General features: G+C 44.2%; 1 protein-coding gene across 12 annotated transcripts in view; it reads right to left on the bottom strand.

The window, feature by feature from the left end:
- Positions 1-23089, bottom strand: part of RASAL2 (RAS protein activator like 2) — a 186776-nt gene that overhangs the window by 22902 nt on the left and 140785 nt on the right. For all 12 annotated transcript variants that reach the window (XM_074599510.1, XM_074599512.1, XM_074599511.1 and 9 more), the window contains 5 exons: positions 16188-16297; positions 6009-6162; positions 4337-4435; positions 2957-3511; positions 455-599 (listed from right to left, as the gene is read on the bottom strand). In XM_074599510.1, the coding sequence (XP_074455611.1) occupies positions 455-599; positions 2957-3511; positions 4337-4435; positions 6009-6162; positions 16188-16297 (1063 nt within the window). The remainder of the gene's footprint in view (positions 1-454; positions 600-2956; positions 3512-4336; positions 4436-6008; positions 6163-16187; positions 16298-23089) is intronic.

Below are 23089 nucleotides of genomic sequence, written 5' to 3'. Positions count from 1 at the left end.
GATTGCACATGATACCAGATTCACTCCTGACACCATAACACAAGGTATCGGTCTCAATTTCCGCTGTTAAGTGATGTATCAAAATCCCTTTTTTAAGCCTGTTCATATATCAGATGGAACAAACACCATTGCCCACAAGTCATTACATTATTATACCTCTTCATCACAACTAGAGACTCAAAAGGTTACCCAGAAAAACATACTGTAGTGATACGAACTTTAAGAGGGACTCAGCTATATCAAATCAAGTTTGCCTTGCCTTGGGTGCTACTCCTGCAGGCACCAAAGAGCATCAAGAGTAAGACAGCACCTATTTTGCTATCTGGATGTGAGACACCTGGGCTCAGTTCTGAGGCAGTTCCTTCCCATCCCACATTCCTAGAGGCATGAGGCTTCAGTCACGTTGCAGACAGTGCAGGGTTAACCCTTGCAATGCAAACGGGCACTTTCTTACCTAGTGCATCGTGAAGATACTTCTGCCCTACCAACTTTAGGTATTCCTCAATAGCTTTGGTAGCAAGCGTGTTCTCCCTGAAGATCAAGACATCATGCTCCCCACAACGATCTACCTCAGACATCACCAAATCCGTCAAGAAGTCCTGAAGAAAAAGGTCAAACGGCAAGCGGTTATTTTAATCAGACTCAGTCATGTCAGGCTAACTGCAGAAGCCAAGAAGGAAGGATAAACAGAGGAGCCAGAGGATTACTGGAATAATTGCCCAGCTTCGGACACAGGGTGCAGGTGCTACACGCAGTATGTGCCAAGGAAATAGCTAGGCAGGGCTCCTCTTGGGTTTATTATACTTATAAAATGATCACGAATTATAAAGCGAGAAGCAAAAGTGTCTAAAAAAAAACCCTTTACAGCCAAGTTTGTGTTTCAGTTTAGGTCCTGAACAGAAACCCTCACCAGCTGATCTATCAGTGCCTTTGTCTGCTGAAAGAAACTGTGATATACTTATCCTTTAATACCAAATATTATATACAAACTTGGATTTAAAAATCCAAGATGGAAGTTAGGCACAACTTCTATAGCTTGGTGGAATTTAAATAAGAAGAGTGGCTTACATCAATTAAATTCACAAACGAAAAGTGGTTCAGGATTTGGGAAAAAAGTTAACATACTTGCTGTGGATCTATACGGCTTAACTTGAACTGTATTCAAATACCCAGGCAGGAACAATCAGCAAGTCTTTATACAGTGAATAACCTCTTGATAGAAGCTCTAATTCTACGGTAATACTTGTTTCCTGAAGTGATAACTTTATGTGAGTCAAGGACACTCAGCATTCCACAAGAAATGCTTGGTATTCTGCAAGATCCAATTTCAGCCACAATAAAGTTCTCCAGGAGAGGAAGCTTATTTCTCCTTTTTTTTTTTTTTTTTTTCTTCCCTTCCTTCAACTGCTCCGAAAAAAAGAGCCCCCAAAACAAACCACCACCCTGAATTAGGGCTGACTGATAACTGACTTGCTGGTTCTGCCGCAAACAGCAACATCCTCCAAACAGTTCAAAGAGTGCGTTAGTAAGGTTTCATAACCCCATTAACTACAGAAGCCATAACGCGTTGCTAGCACGGGAGCGTAAAATACGTGGAACAAATTATTTATGATAAATATGGATCAAAAATACATTTAGTGCTCTTGGTTTTCAATCCATTATTGCTGTTTCTTTTCAGCAAAATCTGAGAGAATTATTTTCACCGGGCGCAAACTGGGAACATCCAGCTGCATCACCACCAACATAGTGTGAACTGGAAACGTACCTTCTTTGCGGCTGTAGGTTATGGCAGCCCAAGCTGCTCAATGCTTTTAGTAAATCGAGGTTCAAACGTTTAGGCACTAGGAAGGCAAAGTTGTAACGCTATCTACCTAGATAGCAGCTAGCACTGCAGGAATCCAGAGGCTGTTTTCCAGCAGGATTTCAACACAACCCTATGGGAGCTATTCCAGCTACTGGCTTCTCTGGATCGACAAACAACTTGGTAAGGAAGGAGTTCCTATCACATGCTGTCACAGAGCACCAGTCTTTCCAAGACGTATGTCAACGGCAGAACAGAGTGGCATAGGATTACGCAAACATAAAAGGACCTTTTTGGAACAGCTAAATGAGGCTGTCCCTTGGGTGTTGCTTACGGCCATCCTTCCATGTCTCTAACCCTCTAACTTGTGTTTGGTCATGCTTAACTTGCTCTAGCTGACATTACTGGAAGAAGCTGACTACAGCTTGGTACTACTCACACATCCACTTGACAGGCAACTTCCAGATAAATCAATGCTGGCTAATGCTTCTCAGAATTTCCCAAGACCCACAGAATATTCTCCCACAATCTATTCGGAGAAACTGATGCTCACTCCAATTGCTGCCTCACAGAGGACCAGCCATCAGCGTGCACCCAGAAGTCCTAATAACATCCTTGGGGCAGGTGGGATCACCATTAACCGAGTATAGATTCTCCAAATGGCTGTTCAAACGCTGACCAAATCAATGTTAGCATTGATTGGCTGACTTAGCGCTGAATCAACAATGGCACCCTGCTGCTCAGCAGAGAACTTATTTATAGAAGTAATTTTCCAGGATACTAATCTCTTCCTTAGTTATCCTGTATCATGATTTTAGAAATGCAGAAAAGGTTCCTGAACACCCAAACGCAGGTCCTCACTTTGCAGAATAACGTGAAGTTATATAGTCCTCCCACTTAATACTTTGTACACAGTATCTTTGATCCTTGTATCAACTCTTAATCGTTGTTAGCACTGTGCCTATCTACGTGCCTTCCCGGCAGATGCAATTGCTCAAGTCTTTTCAAATACTTTTGAGACCCTTTTTGCAGCCTTACCCCATTATGCATCTTCTGCTGTTGCTTGCGGTTATAGGCTTTCTAGTTTCTAACTGAAAAGATATCACCTATCAGCAGTGAGAGGGAGTCATTTTGACAGGAGCCGCCTGCTCTTACCTTAGCTCTCCCAGTGCTCTGAAGAATGTGCACCAAAGCACAAGCCATCTCTTCCTTATTCCTTACGCTGATCACAGGCTCCAGCACAGAGCAAAGCATAGTGTAGTTGCTGGTAACAAACTCTGCAAATTCTTTGTATTGCTCCATGGGCAAGATGGTGATGGTCTGATAACGGGACTTTATCCGGATGGAAGGTCCCCCCGATTTCCCTTTGTTGGGCGTAGGCGTGCTGACTGGGTACCATTTTTCCACAAACTGGCGACCGGTTACACTGGCCATGGGAATGTTGACCAGGCCAACATAATTGTTCTTGTCCTTCTTCTTCTTCTTCTCCACATCCTTGTAGATGTGAACTGTGATGCTGTGAAGAGGTGGGAGACCGTAGAACTCAAAGTGCTCTCCCCAGAAAATGTTATCTGCTTTTGTTTTGCTGGTGGTGCGGGCAAAGAGAGTGTCATCAAGGCACAGCTCACAGAAGTATTTCTTCTTGGGGGCCAGGTCCTTTGCCTCAATGATCCAGAGACGGAGCACATTTTCAGCTCGACGGCAGTTGTCCTGTGCAGAAGAAAGAGCTCAGCTTTGATTCATAATCCCTAGAAATTGAACATTTTGTGTTGCTAAAGCAGCAGCAAAGGGCTGCCTTTGGTGTCCGAGGCAGGGTCAGAATCAGAATCCAGAATCAGCTTCTCTAATCTTCAGAATCAGAATCTCTAGATATTTTCTAAAGTAGAGGCAAAGGGCTGTCTTTTGTATGTCAAAGGTGGGGACTAGAACATTTTTTTTTTCCTCAAAAAGCTGTATTTGAAGAGGTTTAGAAAGCAAACACTTTGCACAGGAGCCACTCCAAAGCCACCAGACTGGCATGGCACACTGCATTGTTTTCTCTTGTGAATAACCCTGAGAGCACCGTTAGCCTGTCCCTTGAAGGTGGTATGCCAACTATGGAGGTGACTTATCATATTTCCAGCTGATCAATAATGTGACTCCCCTTCCCTTCTCACTCTGGCTCAAATTCCTTTTGTTTGGGTTTTTTTTTTTTTTTTTCCTCCAAACCATGCCCCCACAGTAAAACATGAAACCTATGAAGCCATGTACCATCCTTCTGAGGTGCACGGTATCAGACATCTGGTCTGAAACATCATAAGCAGGCAGTGGGGCAGAGACTAGGAAGCAGGCCAATGTGTATTTATTCATTAAAGGTTTGACCTACTGCACTCACTAGAATAGTACACAGCAGCTTTTGATACACCGATGAGCGGACTTCTCCCCAGACTAAATTAATCGAGGACACATCTGTGGGAAGCCCTGGTACACCGGACGAAAATCCAATCATACCACCTCCATTCCCTGGGGTAATCTTATTTCCACAGTTTCTATTACCTTATTCGGTTGCACTGTTCTGCGTAGGTTTTCCATCCACTTGTCCCTCTCTGCTGCAGAGGAGCAACTGAAGCATTTACTGCCACTGGAATAGGTCACCTGGAACATATAAACGACAGGCTGAGTTCAGGGAAGCCTAGGAGACATGTAAAGAGGCTGCCAAAAAGTAAGGAAGAAGATAAGCACTGCCTGAGCAACAAAGTAAATATGAAAAAAAGCAGGAAAACAATATGGGACCCTAGGAGGCAGAGAGGTTAAAAGGCCCACAAAATGTAGAGAGGAAAAAAAAAAAAAGTCAGTTCAAATTAACATAAAACTGAAGAAACATATGAGGAACACCAGAGGCTCCTCTTAAAGACTTTTAAACAAGTCTTTAATCAACCAGTTAATTTATTTTTTTAAAAACACTTGTTAATCGATCCACAGCTATTAAATGCTTACCGTTTTCCCCGTTAAGTCCCAGAGGCAGATGACTTGGTTACTAACATTGTAAAAACAGACAGAACTAACAATGTATTAATATAAGGCAAAACACATCGGAAATGGCATCTTCGGGAAATGCAAAATGTTTCCAAGGGTTTGTACATACAGCAACAGTCTAAAACAAACTGAAGGAGTTGTGCTGCGACCCGGCCCTGACACTAGATGCCATACACAGCTCTGTGTTCATGCGGGAGGGAACCACCTTGGCTTCTTTCATGTTTATGTGGTCCGACACGCTTCATTTACTGCTTCCATTCATTTGTGCGCACAATTAAAAAGCACTTTGAGGCAGCAACCTCAGAGCTAAGGTGTTGCCAGTTTTTTTTCACTCAACTCCCTAAACCTAAGCAAGCCGGAAAGCGCTTCCAACCAGAAGAAAGAGATTGAAGCGAACAGGAACAGTTCCTGGATACGTCCTGAGGGAGAAGGGCCTGATCTGCTGGTTTTCTGCCAGAGCAGTTTTCCAGGTTGTAAACAGATCTTTATTCCAGCAGTTTAGACACATCTGACTAATCCTGCTGAAGCCAGACTGCTGCCCGCCCCTGCACGCCAGATTACCACAGCCTCAGACTCGTCCAAATAGCTCACACGGATACGCTGTTGGTCCTGCAAGGGAAGGACTGTGCTCACAGTTTCTGAAGCAAAGCTGAGAGCCGTGTGGTGCCGCGCTGCAGCCTGCGCTGAAACAGCAAGAGGATCTTTGCATCCTGTTCCGTAGCGCAATGGATACCTCTGCAGCTACTGAAGCTTCTCCTTCAGCAGTTGGCAAACAGGCTGAGCTAATGGAAGGGTGCTCTGACTGGAAATCGCATTTCTCAGCTATGGTATATTTTCTAAATTTAATTTTAAGTGAATTTGGAGAGGATGAATACACAGCTTATTAACAATAGTATGTTTGAGCCATACATTTGCATGCAAACTACAAATGCTTAGATATTTATCAAATTAAAGAGATTTTGCAATTGGAAGACACAGTAATTGAAAAAGATTTCTCTCCATTGAGTGATGGGTGCCATTAGCCTCAAGGACTTCAAAATCGCATGCTGGTTAGACAGCCCCCACCCAAACCTCAGGATGGCAGCGGCTGCCCATCTGTTCTCCAATGACAAAGTCACAGAACAGTGTCCTGCAAGGGTTCAGACTGATGGGCAGCGTATAATCGGCTGCGTGTTTGGAGAGGGTTCATTACCTCAAAGCAGAAGTCTTGCCCGAGGATACTGCTGTGTAGTGGTTTGACAAAGACTTTTTCTTCTGACCCAAGATCCAGGGCCTCCACGGCGCTGCCTGGGCTCAGTAAAGACTCATGGGAACGGGACTCTTTCAGCTTTGGCAATCCGCGGGACCTGTAAGAGAACAAGGGGGAAAGGAAACATTATTTTTCTTGCAGTTACCAAAACAGTTGGCGAGACCCCAGAGAAAGCTGCAACTCAGTGTTTGTTCAGAACAATTTCTACAATTAGTCTGTAAACCGTATGAAAATAACATGAGGCCAGTAATCCCAGACTCCTAAGGAAAAAATCCACCTACACAAGCCCAGGAAGTCCATTCCCACTGACCTAGAAATTGTAGGCGCTGAGCCATCAGTGAAAGAATGGCAAAACAAGAAGTTCAGAACTTACCTGCTGAAATTTAAAGAAACCTCACAGATCAGTTTGGATATATTACTGAAAATATTTACTACGATTAGATTACTAGATAAATGTTATGTGTTAACGCCAAAAAGCACACCAATCTCTAAATCTCAAAACCAAGGCAGAACGGTAGCTACTCTTATTGTAGCAGTCGATCTCCCCGCAAAACACTTGATTCTTCTTAACATGCAAAGCCTCTACAGTCAAATAGATACCTTATTTCCCACTTCACAAAACTCAAGTCGCTTATCTACATTTAAATTTTGCATTTTCTTTTTCAGCTGCTTCTTCCAGTTTCAACAGTTTCCATTATTTATTTTTTTTTTTATACCCTCCGTTCTTTTTTACCTCCTCTCACTAACGCATACTGCTTCTCTTTTTCAGTTGACTCTCCTGTAAATGCCCGAGCACTACCAGAGCTGGCATCTCCTAAATTCACAGTGCATTTTTATCAAGGCAGGCTTCTCTTTGTCCCCGCCAGTTCTTGAATACCGCTCAAAGACGCATCCCTCCCTTCACTGCGCCGTAGCTTTTTGCAGCCAACAGCAACATTGTAAAATGCATCCTAACACTTTCTTTATTCTCCTGATTTGATTTAATGCAGTATTTGTGCACAAATAGGGAGTCCTGCTGTCAAATAGCACTGTAAAATGTGCTCAGTTTATAGGTGACAGTGGCTTTAACCGGGCTCCTTCCAACTCCGAGCAGACACCTGGCTTATAAGCTCCTGCAATAAAGTCATACGATACTTTAAGCACAACTAGCATTTCTACTTCAAAAGACAAACACGATGTGCGCACACATCTTATTTTCCCTCTAGCTGGAACTCAGTCAAAGCCTTCACCGATGACCAACAAGGAGGAAGAGCACGCAGTCCCAGCTTAGCGGAAAAGGAGCTCTTTACCTGGCAGCTCCAGATTTTGTTAAGCTATCGAAACTCATGCTGGTCCCTATGCCTCTCCAGTGATCCCTGAAAGGGTGCCCATAAACAGGGCGGCACGGCCAGCAAGTGTGACTGAGCACAAACAACAGATGCGAAAGTAGAAAGGCATCCGCTGCCTATATGTTACACAGAGAAAGGCGATGCTCTGAAACAATGCTTTCTCACCTATTTGCCCTCACAGTATTTCCTCTTCTATTCAATTCCCAGTATCAAGGCTCAGTATCAAATGAAAAATGTTTAAAGACAGTACTTATGGAGGTGTGAAAAGCACAGCTACTTCTAACAGCTTCCTTAATTTTGAAAAATAAGTAGTTTTTATATACTTCCCTCACATCTCTCATACAAAAAAATCCACATATTTTGTAACCTTAGCAAAATGAAATTCCTCCTACCCCTGAGCAATCCTATGGGGAAACAGAAAGGAAAAAAACCCAAACCACATTTGGAAAAGGCGTCTTCAGTACTTCTAAGGCTGACTTCGGTACTCCTAAAGGGTTCTTAACAAAAACTTGGGTATCACAAAGGATACATGTAAAGCAACAAGCAGAGTTCACCTGACTGCTCTTTTGTCCAAAATGAAGTGCTAAAGGTATTTTAGTAGATTCACGTTGGATAAGATTTATTAAACAGTAAGGGAGAACTTTGTTCCCATTTAATAAATAGAATGACCTAGGTGCAGGCAGCAAAAACCTTTCATCAGAGGGATGTTACAAAGACACTGATTTCAAATGCAAAACAGCAGCCCTGGTACAAATGTGTTGGCTGCCCTGCGCGTGCTTTGTTATAACAGGTTACAGCAGCAGCTGTACCGACACAAACCTAAAACCTCAGCCATGTATAATTGAACACTTGCCGCAGTTAAGGTAGGGCAAGTCTAAAATAAACACACCACAATACACCACTTCAATATCATCTCTGCAAAATCCTCTCTAATTTCTCCTCTCAAGAAAGCACTGCTGAGGTCACTTGGCTTCCGTCCCTATCCCAAACTCTCAGCAATTCCAGTTCTAACAAAGTACTTCAGTGCGTGATGCAGGGGAGCTGGCTGAGAGCCTGGAGCCAACCCCAGCCTTAGCTCCATGTTGGAGAAAGAAAACATGGAGTGGTCACAAAGAGGGCAAAGAGAAAGGAAAGAAGAATAATTCCCAACTAAAGGAGAAAGAAAAAGAGATTTTACAAATCCCAGTTAAGCAGAGGGGGCGCTTGGAGTAAGGCAAATCAAGCACACCTACATGAAACAATTGTACAGCCACTTGGCAGTGCATCCCCAAATCATAGCGGTGCCACGTGTCACGGCCCTTCCTTTCAAACTTCGTTCTCTGGGCTACATCTCGGACAATAAATCCTGCCGGGAGAGGAAGAAAGGCACAAAAAATCCAGGAGGAGTTCTTCCTCAAGCCTTAAGGTTACAAATTTCAGACGAGCATCGTGCCAGACAGATAAGTCGGGGCAAGAGGAAAAGCCAGACCCGCAGCGGTGAAGAAATCTCTCTCCTTGTCGGCTGCGGTCCCACCGGCCCCGCGGGTGACATGAAGAGGTTGCCGGGTGCCTGTTGCCATGGTGCGGCCTCCTGTAAGGAGATTAGGGGGGGCGGCAGAGGCTGCTCGGCAGACGTGGCAAAGGTGACCTTTCCAGAAAGAAAGAATTCCCTCCTCTTCCTTTCCTACAACGAGTTTAACGAGACCCGGACAGTTAAAGACAGCGGGAGAGAGGGAGGCATCTTCCAAGAGTGCCTCCCAACGGCCTTTGGGGACAGGGCGAGGGCAACGGCAGGCACACACAGCAATCGTACTCTTGCCTCCACATCGCACCTTGCAAGTTAAATCTTTTAGCAGCATCAATTCTGCTTCATTGCTCTTCTAACTAGTTAGCTTTGAATGGTTTGTTTTGTTGCAGATCAGCTGGAGCACGGCTAGTTTTGTTGACTCAGGGTCCTGGGGCAGAGGAACGTCTATCTCTTCGAGCAATCCCTTGCAGTTACCGTATTTAAAACGTCTCAATAAACTGATTAAGTGGCTTAGAATCGGCACTTTATGTTCCACAAACACCACAGCAATGTCATAAAGTTGTCGGTTAGATGCAACCACATGCATTTACAAACACAAGTACATGCATCTGTAAGCACCATGGTATATATTTCATCTATTGATAGATCTGCAAAGCAAATAATTGACTTGTGCCTAAATCAGCAGCATCCCAATCAATGTAGGCAATAATTATACAGAAATAATAGTTCTCTGCTGCTTTAAAGCCTCATCTAACATTCTGAAGCTGTAAGTAACGATGAAGGAAGATTGCTCGCTGGCTTCCCTTTAGCACAGAGGCACAGTTAATAAACCGATGCCACTAACTTACTTCCCAACGCCCAGCAAAGGGGCTGGATTAACGGAGTCTTTCCTGTATTAGGTAGGAAGCTACTAGTAAAACGAGTATTGCTCAGAGTCTCTGTGAAGAGAGAGGTAATCCCAGAGAAGCAGATTACTGTAAACAGGAAGATTGCACATGCAAAAGGTGGGGGAAGGGTTGTTTGTACAAATCTGTTTCTGTTAAACAGCTCCATTAACAACACAAATCCTGTTTTAAATTATAATTAACCTCCGACGATCAACTTTTTTCCTGTTGCTTTTTCTATCTACTACTGCACACACACAGATTGCAAAAGAACGACACACGAGTTCAGAGCAAATAGTTACCAACAGCACCAAACAATTCTTACACAGGTATTCGCCATAATTTCTTTCCAATAGGAAAAGCAGGTGGAGGAGGAGCAAGTCAGGGAACATTTCAAACCTCTCGCCTCTTTTCACTCGCTTTGGAGCGCTGGTCTTCAGAGCTGCATAATTTCCCAGCCAATGCCCCAAACCATTGACCTGTCAGCAGCATGCAACTCCTACTGAAAAAGATCTCTTCAACAAAACCATCTTGCTGGCCCAACCCCAAGCTGACCCCGTCTCCTTGCACACCATAATTCAGTAATTTTCCACTACAGGGAGATCTCAGTTGTAAGCCGGGAACTAGAAACCTCTGGCTTTCAGTGCCTGCTTATGGCACGCAGCAGCCTACTAGTCAACTTCTATTATAAGCTACTGTCTATAAGGCACATAGGATAAAGGGTTAAAATCTTAATTGCTCTGGTTATGAAGCTCTCCTGCTGATTTTGACCTATTTAAAAGCCAACCTACAAAGCACAACAGACTTCAAATTACTCAGCTTACCAGGGAGAGCACTATATTGCTTGGAAAACAAGCCTGTGGACATCAATAAGCCAAAAGATAAAAAAATAAACGTATAGAAATGAACTCCCAAGGAACAGAATCACATAATCTGTTTCCTTTACCAATGAGGTGTGAAGGCAAAGAATTCTGAAAAGAGTCTGTTGTTCAGCCCGAGCACCCGGCTAAAGCCATGTCTCCGCTGGTCTTACGTGAAGCTGTATGTCTGCATGCTTCAAATAATTCCAGCACCATGCCCGCGCGTTCAGAGACACTCCCCGAGGTCAGAAAGTTGAATTCAATACTTAGCCACTCGCAAAGTCACAGGAGAGAGCTTGGCCCGTAACGCAGTGAACTTTCTGCCCAGCGCTGCTATTTGAAATCCCAGCCCTGCTGAACTGGACCCCAACGCCGGCAGCATCCTCTGCAGTCCAGGTGTGCTCTACCCGTGCTGCAGCATCGGGTTTCCCTGTGCAAGCGTTCATTTTGTTGGCACCACACCCCACTCTGTTGTCCAACTGCCAATTAGCAGAACATCCTATTACTTGGTCAACAATTCTACAAGTCTAACCAGTTTCATTATTAATTTTTTTTTTTTTTTGAACAGAAACTTAAGGCAACTTATTTAGGCGCAAGTTCTACTCAGCTGCAATTAAACGCTGGCTTTTTCTGAGCCTATTGCTTTAGCCTTTCATTGAGATTCTGGTCTTTCCTTGCAAGGCCCTACCCAAAGCCTCATTGTTTGAATCCCAGATTTGCAACGCCCTTCCCTGCCTGCCTGTGCTCCCTACAGATCCCAGCTTGTCTAACAGACACCTCATACGGTGCAGCCAAAGAGGCTGCTGAATTTCACAGTGGTAGCATCCTCCTCACTCTACTGTAACCATAGTCTCTGCCGTTAATGTTTCAAATTCTTTTGTTTTGCTGGACCAGAGATGCTTAACCTATTCAGTTTCATTTCACTGCTAAGCGATTTATAGGTGAATGCTACGTGGAAGACCCGGGGGGTTTGCAGGAAAGCACTGGCCATTAAGAAGTGTGTTTTCATAAAGGGGTCAAGGGAGCTTGCAGGTGTGACAGAGCAGCCTAGCACCGAGGGGAAGGTTTGCGACAATAGGCTTAACACGGAGGTCTCGTTCGGTTCTCACTGAAAGACAAACAACTGCATGAGGACTGAAAAAACTGGCTGAAAGAAATACGTTCACCAAAAGAGGAGTGAGACGCCTCTCTGGAAGCAAACCACTCCTCCCCTTTCCCCATACTCCAGTATGCAGATAGAAACAGATATGCTGAATGAATACAAGCCCCGAGTGAGTCAAGCCTTAATAACACATTGTGTAACACGGATTTTTATCCTTATGTCTAAATCAGGATAAAAATCACCCACCTTTTTTTTTTTTTTTTGAAAACCATCACTAAATCAGAATGAATGAATATGAAAAATACGGCAAGATTTGCTTCTGTTATTTATACGATCTGTGCTATTTTCATACTGTAAAGGAACTGGGAGGGAGGAGCAAGAACTTACCGAAAGTAGAAAAAGCTGTCATTTGAGCAGCGATACCGTTTCACCATGAACCCCAGAGCCATGGCTACTCGCTTCCCTGCAACCTGCCGGAGCCCATTCTGAGCAAGCATACAACCGACCCTGCGCTCGTCTACGACTATCTGATAATGCCATAAAATGACTTTTAGTAAAGCAGGAGGATTCCCACGTGGCAGTAAATCTCAACAGGGCAAAACCCTCCCAGCTGTCCTCAGAGCTTTATTGCAGTCGCCAAGACCATATGCAGCCAGTCTCAACCATCTTCCCTCTCTCACCATAAACAAAACTGAGGAGAGAACTGTCGGTCCACTTGGAAACACTCTCAAATTCCTGGCCGCAAACCGAAAATATTTGGTCTCTCCTTCCAAACATAATTTTTCTTTAGTCTTTTCTCATGGTTTTTTACATGTTTTATATATTACTGACACTGAGAAAATGTTTAGAGACAAATGTGTGGCTTGAAGAGCTCAAAGAATGCAGTGGGAAACAGGCTAGAAAAGCTGTAAAAGATGATATGGTAACATGGTACCAGAGAGCCTCACGGCGAGACCTGTTGATCACCTGGTGAGATGCTGTACTGGCCACACCTCTGACAAGCTTTGTTCACATCTGCCACGCGTCGCAACCGAGCAGGGTCTAAGCATTCTCATGTTAGCGCCTTGGGAAGACAAAGCATGAGTTTTCAAGCAAAACAGACCGCCCAGCAAACAACCCAAACCTGCAGCAATAGAAGTGATGCAGGCTGAGAGGCTGTGGACTCACACAGGACACCTGGATGCTGACCCACAGTGGGCTTGTTTCTGGAGGTGCACCGCAGGGCTCTCCTCTCCCCATCCGCTAACCCAGTCACACCGGCTTGGCCCATTGCTTATCTCTGTCCTACAGTACTCCCACGTCCTTTCTATTTTAAATCAACTCTGAACAGACAGCATCCATCCTCTGTCACCATCGGGAATGGCATGCAATGTTACGCCATCCCAATCCTCTGTCACCATCTGGAATGGCATGCAGTGTTACAGTATCCCAAGTCTTGATGTGCACCAAGATAACTAATCTTTAGTTTTAATTTTATAGGTATTTATCTATAAACAGCTCCTGTTTCTTAACAGGATGCAAACACCTCAAAAGCATGAGAAAAGCAACATGACAGCAGCCTCTATTTCCTTCTAATCGTTGCAGGGTTTTAATTTATAAAGGCACATGATGTGTCCCTGCCCATGGCAGGGGGTTGGAACTAGATGACCTTTAAGGTCCCTTCCAACCCAAACCATTCTGTGATTCTATGTTTTTTTGAAGGCAGGGCAGAGTATCTGTCAGAGCAAGAAAAGGTAGATGCTATCAGTCAGCCTGGCCCTGAAAACCTGTATAACACCATGACATCACCCAGCATCACCTGTTTAAAATGGGAAAGGCCTGACTCACCAGGAAAGTTTTTACGGCAACAGATCGAGCCTCATACAGACAGCAGGGAGAGGAGAAGGTGAGAGAATGGCAACTCCCTCTCATGAATTAAGAGTCAGCTGCTACGCGTTATCTTCTTTCACGCAGAAACAGTTGTCCCTGATTTGTCCCATTAGAAAAATCCAAAACAACCGCATAATTCCAAACACAAATCAATCTTTGTAGCGTCCTTTTTCCTCCAGCCCACCTCCTTCCAGCATACTAATCTGTTCCTCATCTTCAGTGCTTCATTCCCACATGGTTTCCAAGTTGTTTTTCCTGCTATTCTACCCACCAATTGCACTTTTCAGGCACCCTTAGATACAGAGTGAAACATATGGGAGGGAAGGGAGAAATCATTGGCAAGTTTCACTTTACAGTGGAACTGAATTTCCTTTATGGTTTGATTGATAAAATACCATCAGAGAAGTAGTATCCCTAACCATAAACTTTTAAAGTTGGTATATTCAATTGGCACGCTGTCTGATTAGACCACAAATGCAGAGAACTCCATTAAACCTTCAATCTTTCCAACAAAAGGTAACAACAAGGTTGACTAGAGATGTCAAGTCCTTCTTGGAAGGACAGCCTATCATCAGTTTTTTGACCCTCACCTGCAGCATGAGGCTTCAGCCAGCTTGAGGTGAGGCTCATGCTTTTGAACGGCAATATTCATTTGTGCAAAGATTTATCTCCAAATAAACTCCAGCTCAGCTTGCTCTCCACACAGCTTGGCTACTCTCAAATGATCTCCCTTGCCTCCAAACACCTTTGTTTGCTTCAGCACACACACCTCTGAAAGGAGGAAGATCACATGGACTGGTTATCAAAAACGCGTTGTTCCATCAGCAGCAAGTGACCGTATCGAGTCACAAGACCCCCAAAACACTGTCCCCTCTCCTGCCCTACAGACACAAGATGCACTGCTATATGGCTAATGGAGCAGGCCAAAGGAGGAGGGTGACCAGATCGCAAGTAAAGAGCAAGCACCGGCTTGTCCCTGTCCCAGCATCCTGCACACCGTTGGCTTCCCGGGGCTCTGTCCCCCAAACCTCTATGGGGACTCTGCCACTGGAACTTCTCAGTTCCTTTGCTCCTGGATCCTCCTTTTTAAATCCATGCCAAGGAGACTTGAGAGGACTGACGGAACAGACCAGCTATGCTTAACGCCATCGCCACATGCACTGGATTTTATGCTTTGCAAGCAATCAGGGAAAATCCAGTTTTCATTCAGGTCTAGTTGACTATTCAAACCCACACTGGCTGGGAGTAGAGGGGGATCCGATTTTAAAGGGAAGGTGGCTTTGTTGGGTATAATATCCCGTCTTAAACCAAAGCTAAATTTATTGGCTTTCCCAGAAGGTTAGCATTTCTCTTACACTGCAAAAGGAAATATCAGTCCACATTCACCATGAGCACTACGTTAAGGAAAGACAAATACATTACTTAAGGCAAAGAGATTTTTTGCATTACAAAACTTCAAGCAAGGCTGGTTACAAACAATGGTAAAATTAACAGGTACTTTATCACATGGTGGCATTATTTAACATGCTTATGTTTGTGGAGTCGCTTGTTATAGACACGTTGCAACTCCCTGAAAATAGGGATTTATAACAAAAGTTGACTCAAAACAGACAGGGTGGACATTGCTATGACTATAGGAGCAACATCATCCACATTTTTAGTCATGTTTGGCAAGGGGCAGCTTTTTCTGTTAACTTCAGGAGTTAACAAGACTTCTATCATCTGAAGCCTTGCTATCTCCATGATTTTATGATGCTGCTTTTCAGATGGAGAAGATAGCAGCATTGATTGAAGCAGCACAGCGTGACAGATACAACTAATGAATTCAACTCAGATAAAGGAGAAGGGAAAATGCACTAAACAACGTAAAATCACAGAAGCCTGCCGTGGCCTTAAGTACAGGGCAACCTATTTTTCACTCAATCTGGTTCTCCTGCTGGGCTACTGTGGAATGTAACACACAGTAACGTTTAATGAAAGCAATCAAGAGACTACACAAATAGTTAGGAAAAACTGTGGATATGAGCTTTTGCTTGCCTCATATGCAACCCGTCCCCAGCTTGAATTGCCAGCCAGAAACTAAACAAGCAAGAATATGCCAAATGGAGCACTAAGATGGTCAGAAGTGACTGAGTTTTCCAGTTTTCTGAAAAACAGACCGTCTGTTCATTGTAGTAACACTGCAGTAACTATACAATCAACTGCCATGAGCAAGGATTCTTAATGTGCCTGAACTGCATTGTATGTCTCCGTGCTTTGCCAGCGCTAGGCTGATCTGCTTGCACCAGCATAATCCCTCATATTGGCTCCTGCACTGATCTGTGGATAAGTACTGCATCAAGGCAAGTTTCTCTAAAGCTGAACAAGCCCATGGTTTTGTATCATGAAATTTAAAGTCTGCATCTTATTTGAAACAGATGCAGGAAGTAGTATTTGAGTCCATACGCTTAACCTGAACAATAAATCCCCCTCCTTGCTCTCATTCTGTGAGTGCATATGCATCCTGCATGTAGATTTTGCGAAGTGCCGCTGGATAAGGAGAGATTGTTTTGGGAGATACATTGAACCTTACCTGTCATCAGCATTGCGGAGAGATGGGAGTCGGAAACTCGTGTTCCTGTCCAGCTTTGACTGACTTTTTGTCCTCTTGATGGACCCTTTCAGACGTTTACTGAAGAAGCCCTAAAAGAAGAAGTTGCAGAAGTGAAACAGGGAAACTGGTGCCAGTAATAAATCAATCAATGCACTGTCACCGAGTCCAAACTCAGCAGTGATTCCCGCTGACAATGATTGCAGAACGTGCTGTATTGGGACTCCTCTGAGCAGGAAGAAAGGCAGGGCGAGATTGTCAATGACAGTTCCAGTATGCGATAGCTTCAAATTACAGTAATTAGCGCAACACACATTACAGGTGCACTTCAATGAATTCCAACTATTATACAAGAGACCCAAAACCCTACAATTACCATTTAATAAGGAGTAGTCTTAGATATCAGTAGTCGTTCCTACCTCCCCTTTACACAACATGTTTTTAATTCTTGGTCAGATTAAGGGTACAAGCTGTTTTTTATTATGAGTTTCTATTGCACCCACAGTTGCACCCAGGTCGTCCTCATTAATTTAGATACAGCAGATAAGCCTTACAATAATTTCTGATTTCAATAGTCTCACTAGCCAGAATTGAAACTTTTGAAAGATTGCACATACTAGTGACTTCAGATACCAGTCCTGGTATTGCGTTGAAGCAAAACTCAACTCAAAAACCTGTGATCTAAAAATATTAAATCTTCAAGTAATCTGTCTTCTGAACAACAACTGTTCACCAAACAATCGCAGGCCAAAGACATGTGGGCTGGAGGGAGCCTGCGGGGAACATCTAGCCTGCCTCCTGCTCCATGTGGGTGTACCGCCAACACTAGGACAGCCTAACTCTCACTTTGTCTAGCTAAGTCTTGAAAACCTCTGCTGATGGAGATTTCACCACCTCTCTGGGCAGCTCAGCCCAGTGCTGCATTACCCTTCCGGTGAGACAAACCTTCCTTGTGTTCAACAAAAACCTCCCAAGCAGCAACCTGCAGCTGCCGCCTCATTATAGCATCTGCCACTATGGGGAAAAGTTTGGTTCCATCATCTTTGCAATTCCCCTCTCCATTGCAGCAGGCTGCCTTGTAGCACCCCTTAGCCTTTTCTTTCCCAGATAAACAAGCCCTCAGCCTCTCCTCATGGTTTTCTCCTTGCAGATACTACTGCTGTATTACCAGTAGTGTAACACCAGTACACAGAATCATAGAACCACGGGGTTGGAAGTGACCTCTGGAGATCATCCAGTCCAACCCCCCTGCCAGAGCAGGGTCACCCAGGGCAGGTGGCACAGGAACACGTCCAGGCGGGTTTGGAATGTCTCCAGAGACGGAGACTCCACCACCTCTCTGGGCAGCCTGTGCCAGGGCTCTGCCACCCTCAAAGGAAAGAAGTTCCTCCTCACATTGAGATGGAACTTCCTATGTTCAAGTTTGTGCTCATTACCTCTTGTCCTGTCCCCAGGCACCACTGAAAAGTGCCTGGCCCCATCCTCCTGACACCCACCTTTCAGTATTTATAAGCGTTGATAAGGTCACCCCTCAGCCGTCTTTCTTCCAGACTGGAGAGACCCAAATCCCTCAGCCTTTCTTCATAAGAGAGGTGTTCCAGTCCCCTCAGCATCTTGGTAGCCCTTTGCTGTCCCCTCTCCAGCAGTTCCCTCTCCTTCTTGAACCAGGGAGCCCAGAACTGGACACACAGTACTCCAGGTGCGGCCTCACCAGGGCAGAGCAGAATAGAGGGGGAGGATGACCTCCCTCCACCTGCTGGCCACACTCTTCTTGATGCAGCCCAGGATGCCCTTGGCCTTCTTGGCCACGAGGGCACATTGCTGGCTCATGGTCATCCTGTTGTCCACCAGGACTCCCAGGTCTCTTTCCACAGAGCTGCTCTCCAGCAGGTCAGCCCCCAACCTGTCCTGGTGCAGGGGGTTATTCCTCCCCAGGTGCAGTACCCTACCCTTGCCCTTGTTGAATTTCATAAGGTTCCTCTCTGCCCAACTCTCCAGCCTGTCCACGTCTCTCTGTATGGTGGCACAGCCTTCCGGTGTGTCAGCCACAGCCCACAGCTTTGTGTCATCGGCAAACTTGCTGAGGGTGCACTCTATCCCCTCATCCAGGTCATTGATGAATATATTGAAGAGGACTGGGCCCAGTACTGACCCCCGGGGAACACCACTCGTCACTGACCTCCAAATCTGACCACTGATATACAAAGGGGTGTGTGCATCTGTACACGTGGGGAAATCACAGAAATATTTCAACGCCTGCACGTTTGATATTCTCCCATAGCCCTTTAAATTACTTTGAGCTTAATAATAAGCATTTTAAATAAACCATATTGTGTCAAAATACTTCCAGGGCTTGCAGACATACGTACACATACATTCTTTGGCATGATCAAAGCAAATACAGAGGTTCTTAAACCAACAGGATTAAGCAACATTTTACTGGCCGAATCTGTTCTGCTCCTTCCCAGAAGAGCTGCACAGAGCCACTGCACCCTGTGCACTGCCGTCGGGAAATTTAACCAAACACAAGCAAGCAGAACCACATTTGTTAAGAATATTATAGACTGGTCATAAGTTGGTAGAATTTTGGTGTGGATTGAACCAGCAGATCTACAGCCTTACTTTAGCAAAGGTCTAGTGACCGTGACAGCCAGCTGGGAGCAGCCCTCTCTCCCATCATCCACGTTTTGCTGGGATAAAAGTTGAGTATAGCTAATTTTGAACATATTTGCAAGGCAAGCCTCCACAAGCTGCATTCGTGACAGGTGACAGATGTTGCCCACAGCTGCCTCCTGTAATACAGAAATCAGCAAATTGGAGACAAACAAGGTCTCCTGTACTTTCCTATGCAGAACAACAACAAAGCAAGTGTTTTAGTGCCTCCAGGTGACTCAGCCAGGCTGAAGTATGCGACTTGTTCATCTCTCAGACTCATAAGAATTAGGCCATCACAACAAAAGATGACTTTATCTGTAATCTTTTAGTCTGAAAAATCCCACATCTCTTTCACCTCTTCAGGAAAAAAAATAAGGTTTATCTACGATCGGGCGCTACATAATTTCATGTAGGCTCCCTTTCCCACAAAAGGTTGGACCAGGTGAACTTTTGAGGTCCCTTCCAACTTGGGCTACTCCATGATTCTACAGTATTCAGAGGAAAGGGCTATCACTCTCTTCTCATAGCGGATGCCAGATTAACTGTTGGAAAAGACAGCAAAACCTGCATTTGGTCAGGCTCAAGACATACACCGTAAGCATCTCTAAACCAATGTTCCAGTCTCGTAATTGCCTTTATCTTCCCACACTTTCAGCGCTCCTTTTGAAATAAAATGTATCCTCGTCCCTTTGAACAAGCACACCCTTCAACCTCTCTCTGCCTTTCCTCATTCGCTTATTCTTGGTCCCTTTACATTCAGTTTTTCCCTCTTTCACACAATTCACTCCCCCTTGAAACCACACAGTTCCCCTGGGTAGGTGGATTCTCTCTCTCCTCACACTCATTCTCACTCTGCTTAATTCGATGAATGGCCAAGTGAATCCTGCTCAGTTGTCAAGTACAAAAAAAACCCCATCAAATCCACAGTTTCTCAGGCCCACACCCATGGCATCTTCATCAAATACAGCAAGGCGGCCTGTCTCCTCTCTTCCATTGAGATTTGGATGGTGACAGATTACTAAAAGCCCATCCTCTCCCAAATATTTGTGTAGGAAACAACCTGCTCACACGCACGAGAGACTGACACATGCCTGCCCGTGGACAGCACAGAGAAACTGGGATGCCCTGGGGGATGGTGCTGCAGGGGACAATGGAAGAGGGAATCTGTTTTCTGCACCTGAAGGTAGTGCTGCATTTAAGGCTGCCCTTCAGTTTCTGAGGCTTGCCAGCCAGCAAGCTCCTCAGGGGTAAAAGCTGCTATATTCTCCTGAAATAAGAAATAAAGTGGAAAAGAAAAGGCGTTATATCAAGATACTGCCAGAAAAAACCTCCCACAAATCTACGCGGCGTGCTGGGGGAAACAATACTGTCAAAAGGGAGGAACTCAAACCCTATCTGTGTTCCTGCACTTTTCTTGGTCCTGGTATTGAAAAAGTGCCTTTGAAAGAAACCCCTGTAATCAGTAGATGCTCTTGGGGTTCTCTTGGGGCTGTTGCTGGAATTCAAGTAGAGGATGTATAGCACTTTCAAAGGCACCTTCGTATATTCTGACCTCTCAGCATAAAAGGTAACAAACCCAACTACAGGGATTCAGATCTGGTGGACCCTGGCTTCGTTCCAGTACCTCTCAGGCTACTCAAATTGCAAACACCAGCTAACATGTTTTTCTCCCCTTAAGGGCAAATAAGACAAAGCTGACCCGATTCAGCAGGGGACCAAAAGTATTTATATTGAACCATTCCAAATCCCACTTAGAGAGGGACCGTGAATATTCACTTTTGTGTGCGTGCACAATTTTAAATTGGCATTACTTTAACATTAGTGAAACATGTTCTTGGTTTAATTGACCATCATCTATTCCCTAATGATGTAAATATGCTGTCTGGTCTTAAATAAGGCTATCCAGAGTTGACCATACAGAAATAAAGGGTAAGAACATACTCAAGGATAAAAATTATTCAAACGAAGAGCATACCTATTAGTCATCGTCAAAAGACTTGAAAACATTTGCAATATTTACTCTCCGCACCTTGTTGGCAGTTCATGCGGGGCCAATGCTTACAGATGGACAACCTGGGAGCAGCATGAAAACTCACACGTGCCAGAACTGAGCAGAGCTTTTTGACTTCCATTTGCCAAAGGAAATGCTTTTAAATAGTGAATACAGATCTAGAAAAGATGTAGCGATGAAAAATAAACTTCTATCTGCAACACTACCATCTAACTGAGAGTTTTATTTCCTTTTCCTTCTATAGAGAAAAGATCCCTGCCAGTGCTCGTAACTGTTGCTTGTACCACTAAAAAGACAAAACAAAACCACCCTTCTTTTCTTATTGTCTAGGTGTTTCTCGTAAATACTTATTTCAACACAAAATACACCACTGTTTGGTTGTTATACCTAAATCTAACGATGCGTCTGAGCTTTGAGAATCGTCACTGAACATTTTGAAAAACAGTGGGAACTTTACTGCTTAAACAAACACCCTCAGACAAAAAGATGTAAGCTTATTACCCAAACTGACAGAAATTATGAGACTATGGTCTCAATAAAAAAAAGTACAAAATATTTGGTAGGATAAATTAGCTAGGATGCAATTTGAAAAGATCAGTACCATGTAAATGCAGTATTTTAAGAGGAGTCCAGTGAGAGAATAACTGTAGAAGAATTGTGCCTTAACCCCTCAAGAGACAGATTTGATGGTCCGCACCTAATGAGACAAAGCTCAGAAGCACAGGTTTAGGGGAACGGGGATGGAAAGGAGAGACAGGGGTAGAGACAGAGCGAGAGCACACAAGCATGCACTCAATCAGGCATGTGGAATAGGTTCAGAGCAGGATCATCATCTTAGCCGAAAGCATCAAACGCCTGGGTAAGAAATCCCAACGACACAACATCTAAAAATAATTCAATCCCACTGAGAATTCTATTCGTCTCATTTGGAAGTTAAGCAACTCATCTTTCTCATTCTGCCAAGAAGAAATTGCCACAGGAAAAGTGATAAATTCAACAGGTTTCTGTAACTCTCCTCCATAGTTGAAGAGGGAAGAGGTAAAGAAACTCTGACCCCCAAGTATTTTAAACTCAGGGACAGTTGTTGTTCCGGGCAGCTTTGGCTTTAGGAAGTGCTTTCTCCGTACCAAAGATGACAACTGTCTGTCTGTAATCTCAGTAGAGCAGCACATGAACTGCCCAACAAATTCAAAGGCAGCCCAAGTATGAACTACTCAGCTCTGACTATTGCTCCCTACAGACGCCCCAGTTCTTCATTTTGGAGAGATGAGCCCATCATAATAAATAACGATTGTCTTTGTTGTTTTGAAAGTGAAAGGTTAGTTCAGCCATGAACTAATAAAACTATATATAACACAAATTATCCATTGATCAAATGCAATGGTGCTAGTGGAAGCTTCAAAGCACAAAGCCCAGGGTAAAACGGGCAACAATAAAGGTTCATCTTATATACTGTGGTTTGCAGCACTGTTACCTACGTTAGGTATTTCTGGGGACAAACACGTTGCCTTTTGGAGGCTTGCAACGCATCTTGAACATTTATAATTCTCAGGAAGGAGTGCTAATGCATTATTAATAACAGTAGGTGGGAAACTTCATTTACAGAGCGATGAGACTTGTTCTCTCTGAGGGGTAGGATTGGATGGGTACAGAGATAACACTCGAGTGACTATGGGTGACAGCAGAACCGATTCCCAGCTACTGTGCGGTGTTAGTACACGGAGCATTTTATTTCTTAAGTTGCTCACAAGCAGCCATCAAGAAAAAAAAAAAAAAAAAAAAATTGTAGCCAAGTGAAAATGCTCTCCTATGCCAGTAACGTTGTAAAGCTGTGGGAAGCAAAGAAGCAGGGGAAGATAGCCAGGTCATAAAATGGAAAGATACAACTAGCGGGATATTCCAAGGATGAGGAGCAAACACGGAGAAGTTTACTATCCCCTGTAGAACAACAAAACCCCAACATAACTGGCAAGGAGGGGAACGTTCCTTATGATCCGAGGAACACTCATTATTAAAATATTAGCAGTGACTGCCTTTGAAAAGGCTCTCAGCCACTCATGAGGCAGAAAAGCAGATGCAAACAACTACACGTACACCTTGGTGGTAACACAAAGAACAAGACAGTGACTTACAACAGTCAAATTCCACCACCAACTCATCGAAAAAGCCTAGCACTAATGTCACTGAAGAGGTGGTTTGTGCGCAGGCAGACAACAAA

This window comes from Larus michahellis, chromosome 8 (assembly GCF_964199755.1).
Source record: "Larus michahellis chromosome 8, bLarMic1.1, whole genome shotgun sequence".
NCBI classification, from domain to species: domain Eukaryota; kingdom Metazoa; phylum Chordata; class Aves; order Charadriiformes; family Laridae; genus Larus; species Larus michahellis.
This window is presented reverse-complemented; position numbering and strand designations above follow the sequence as displayed.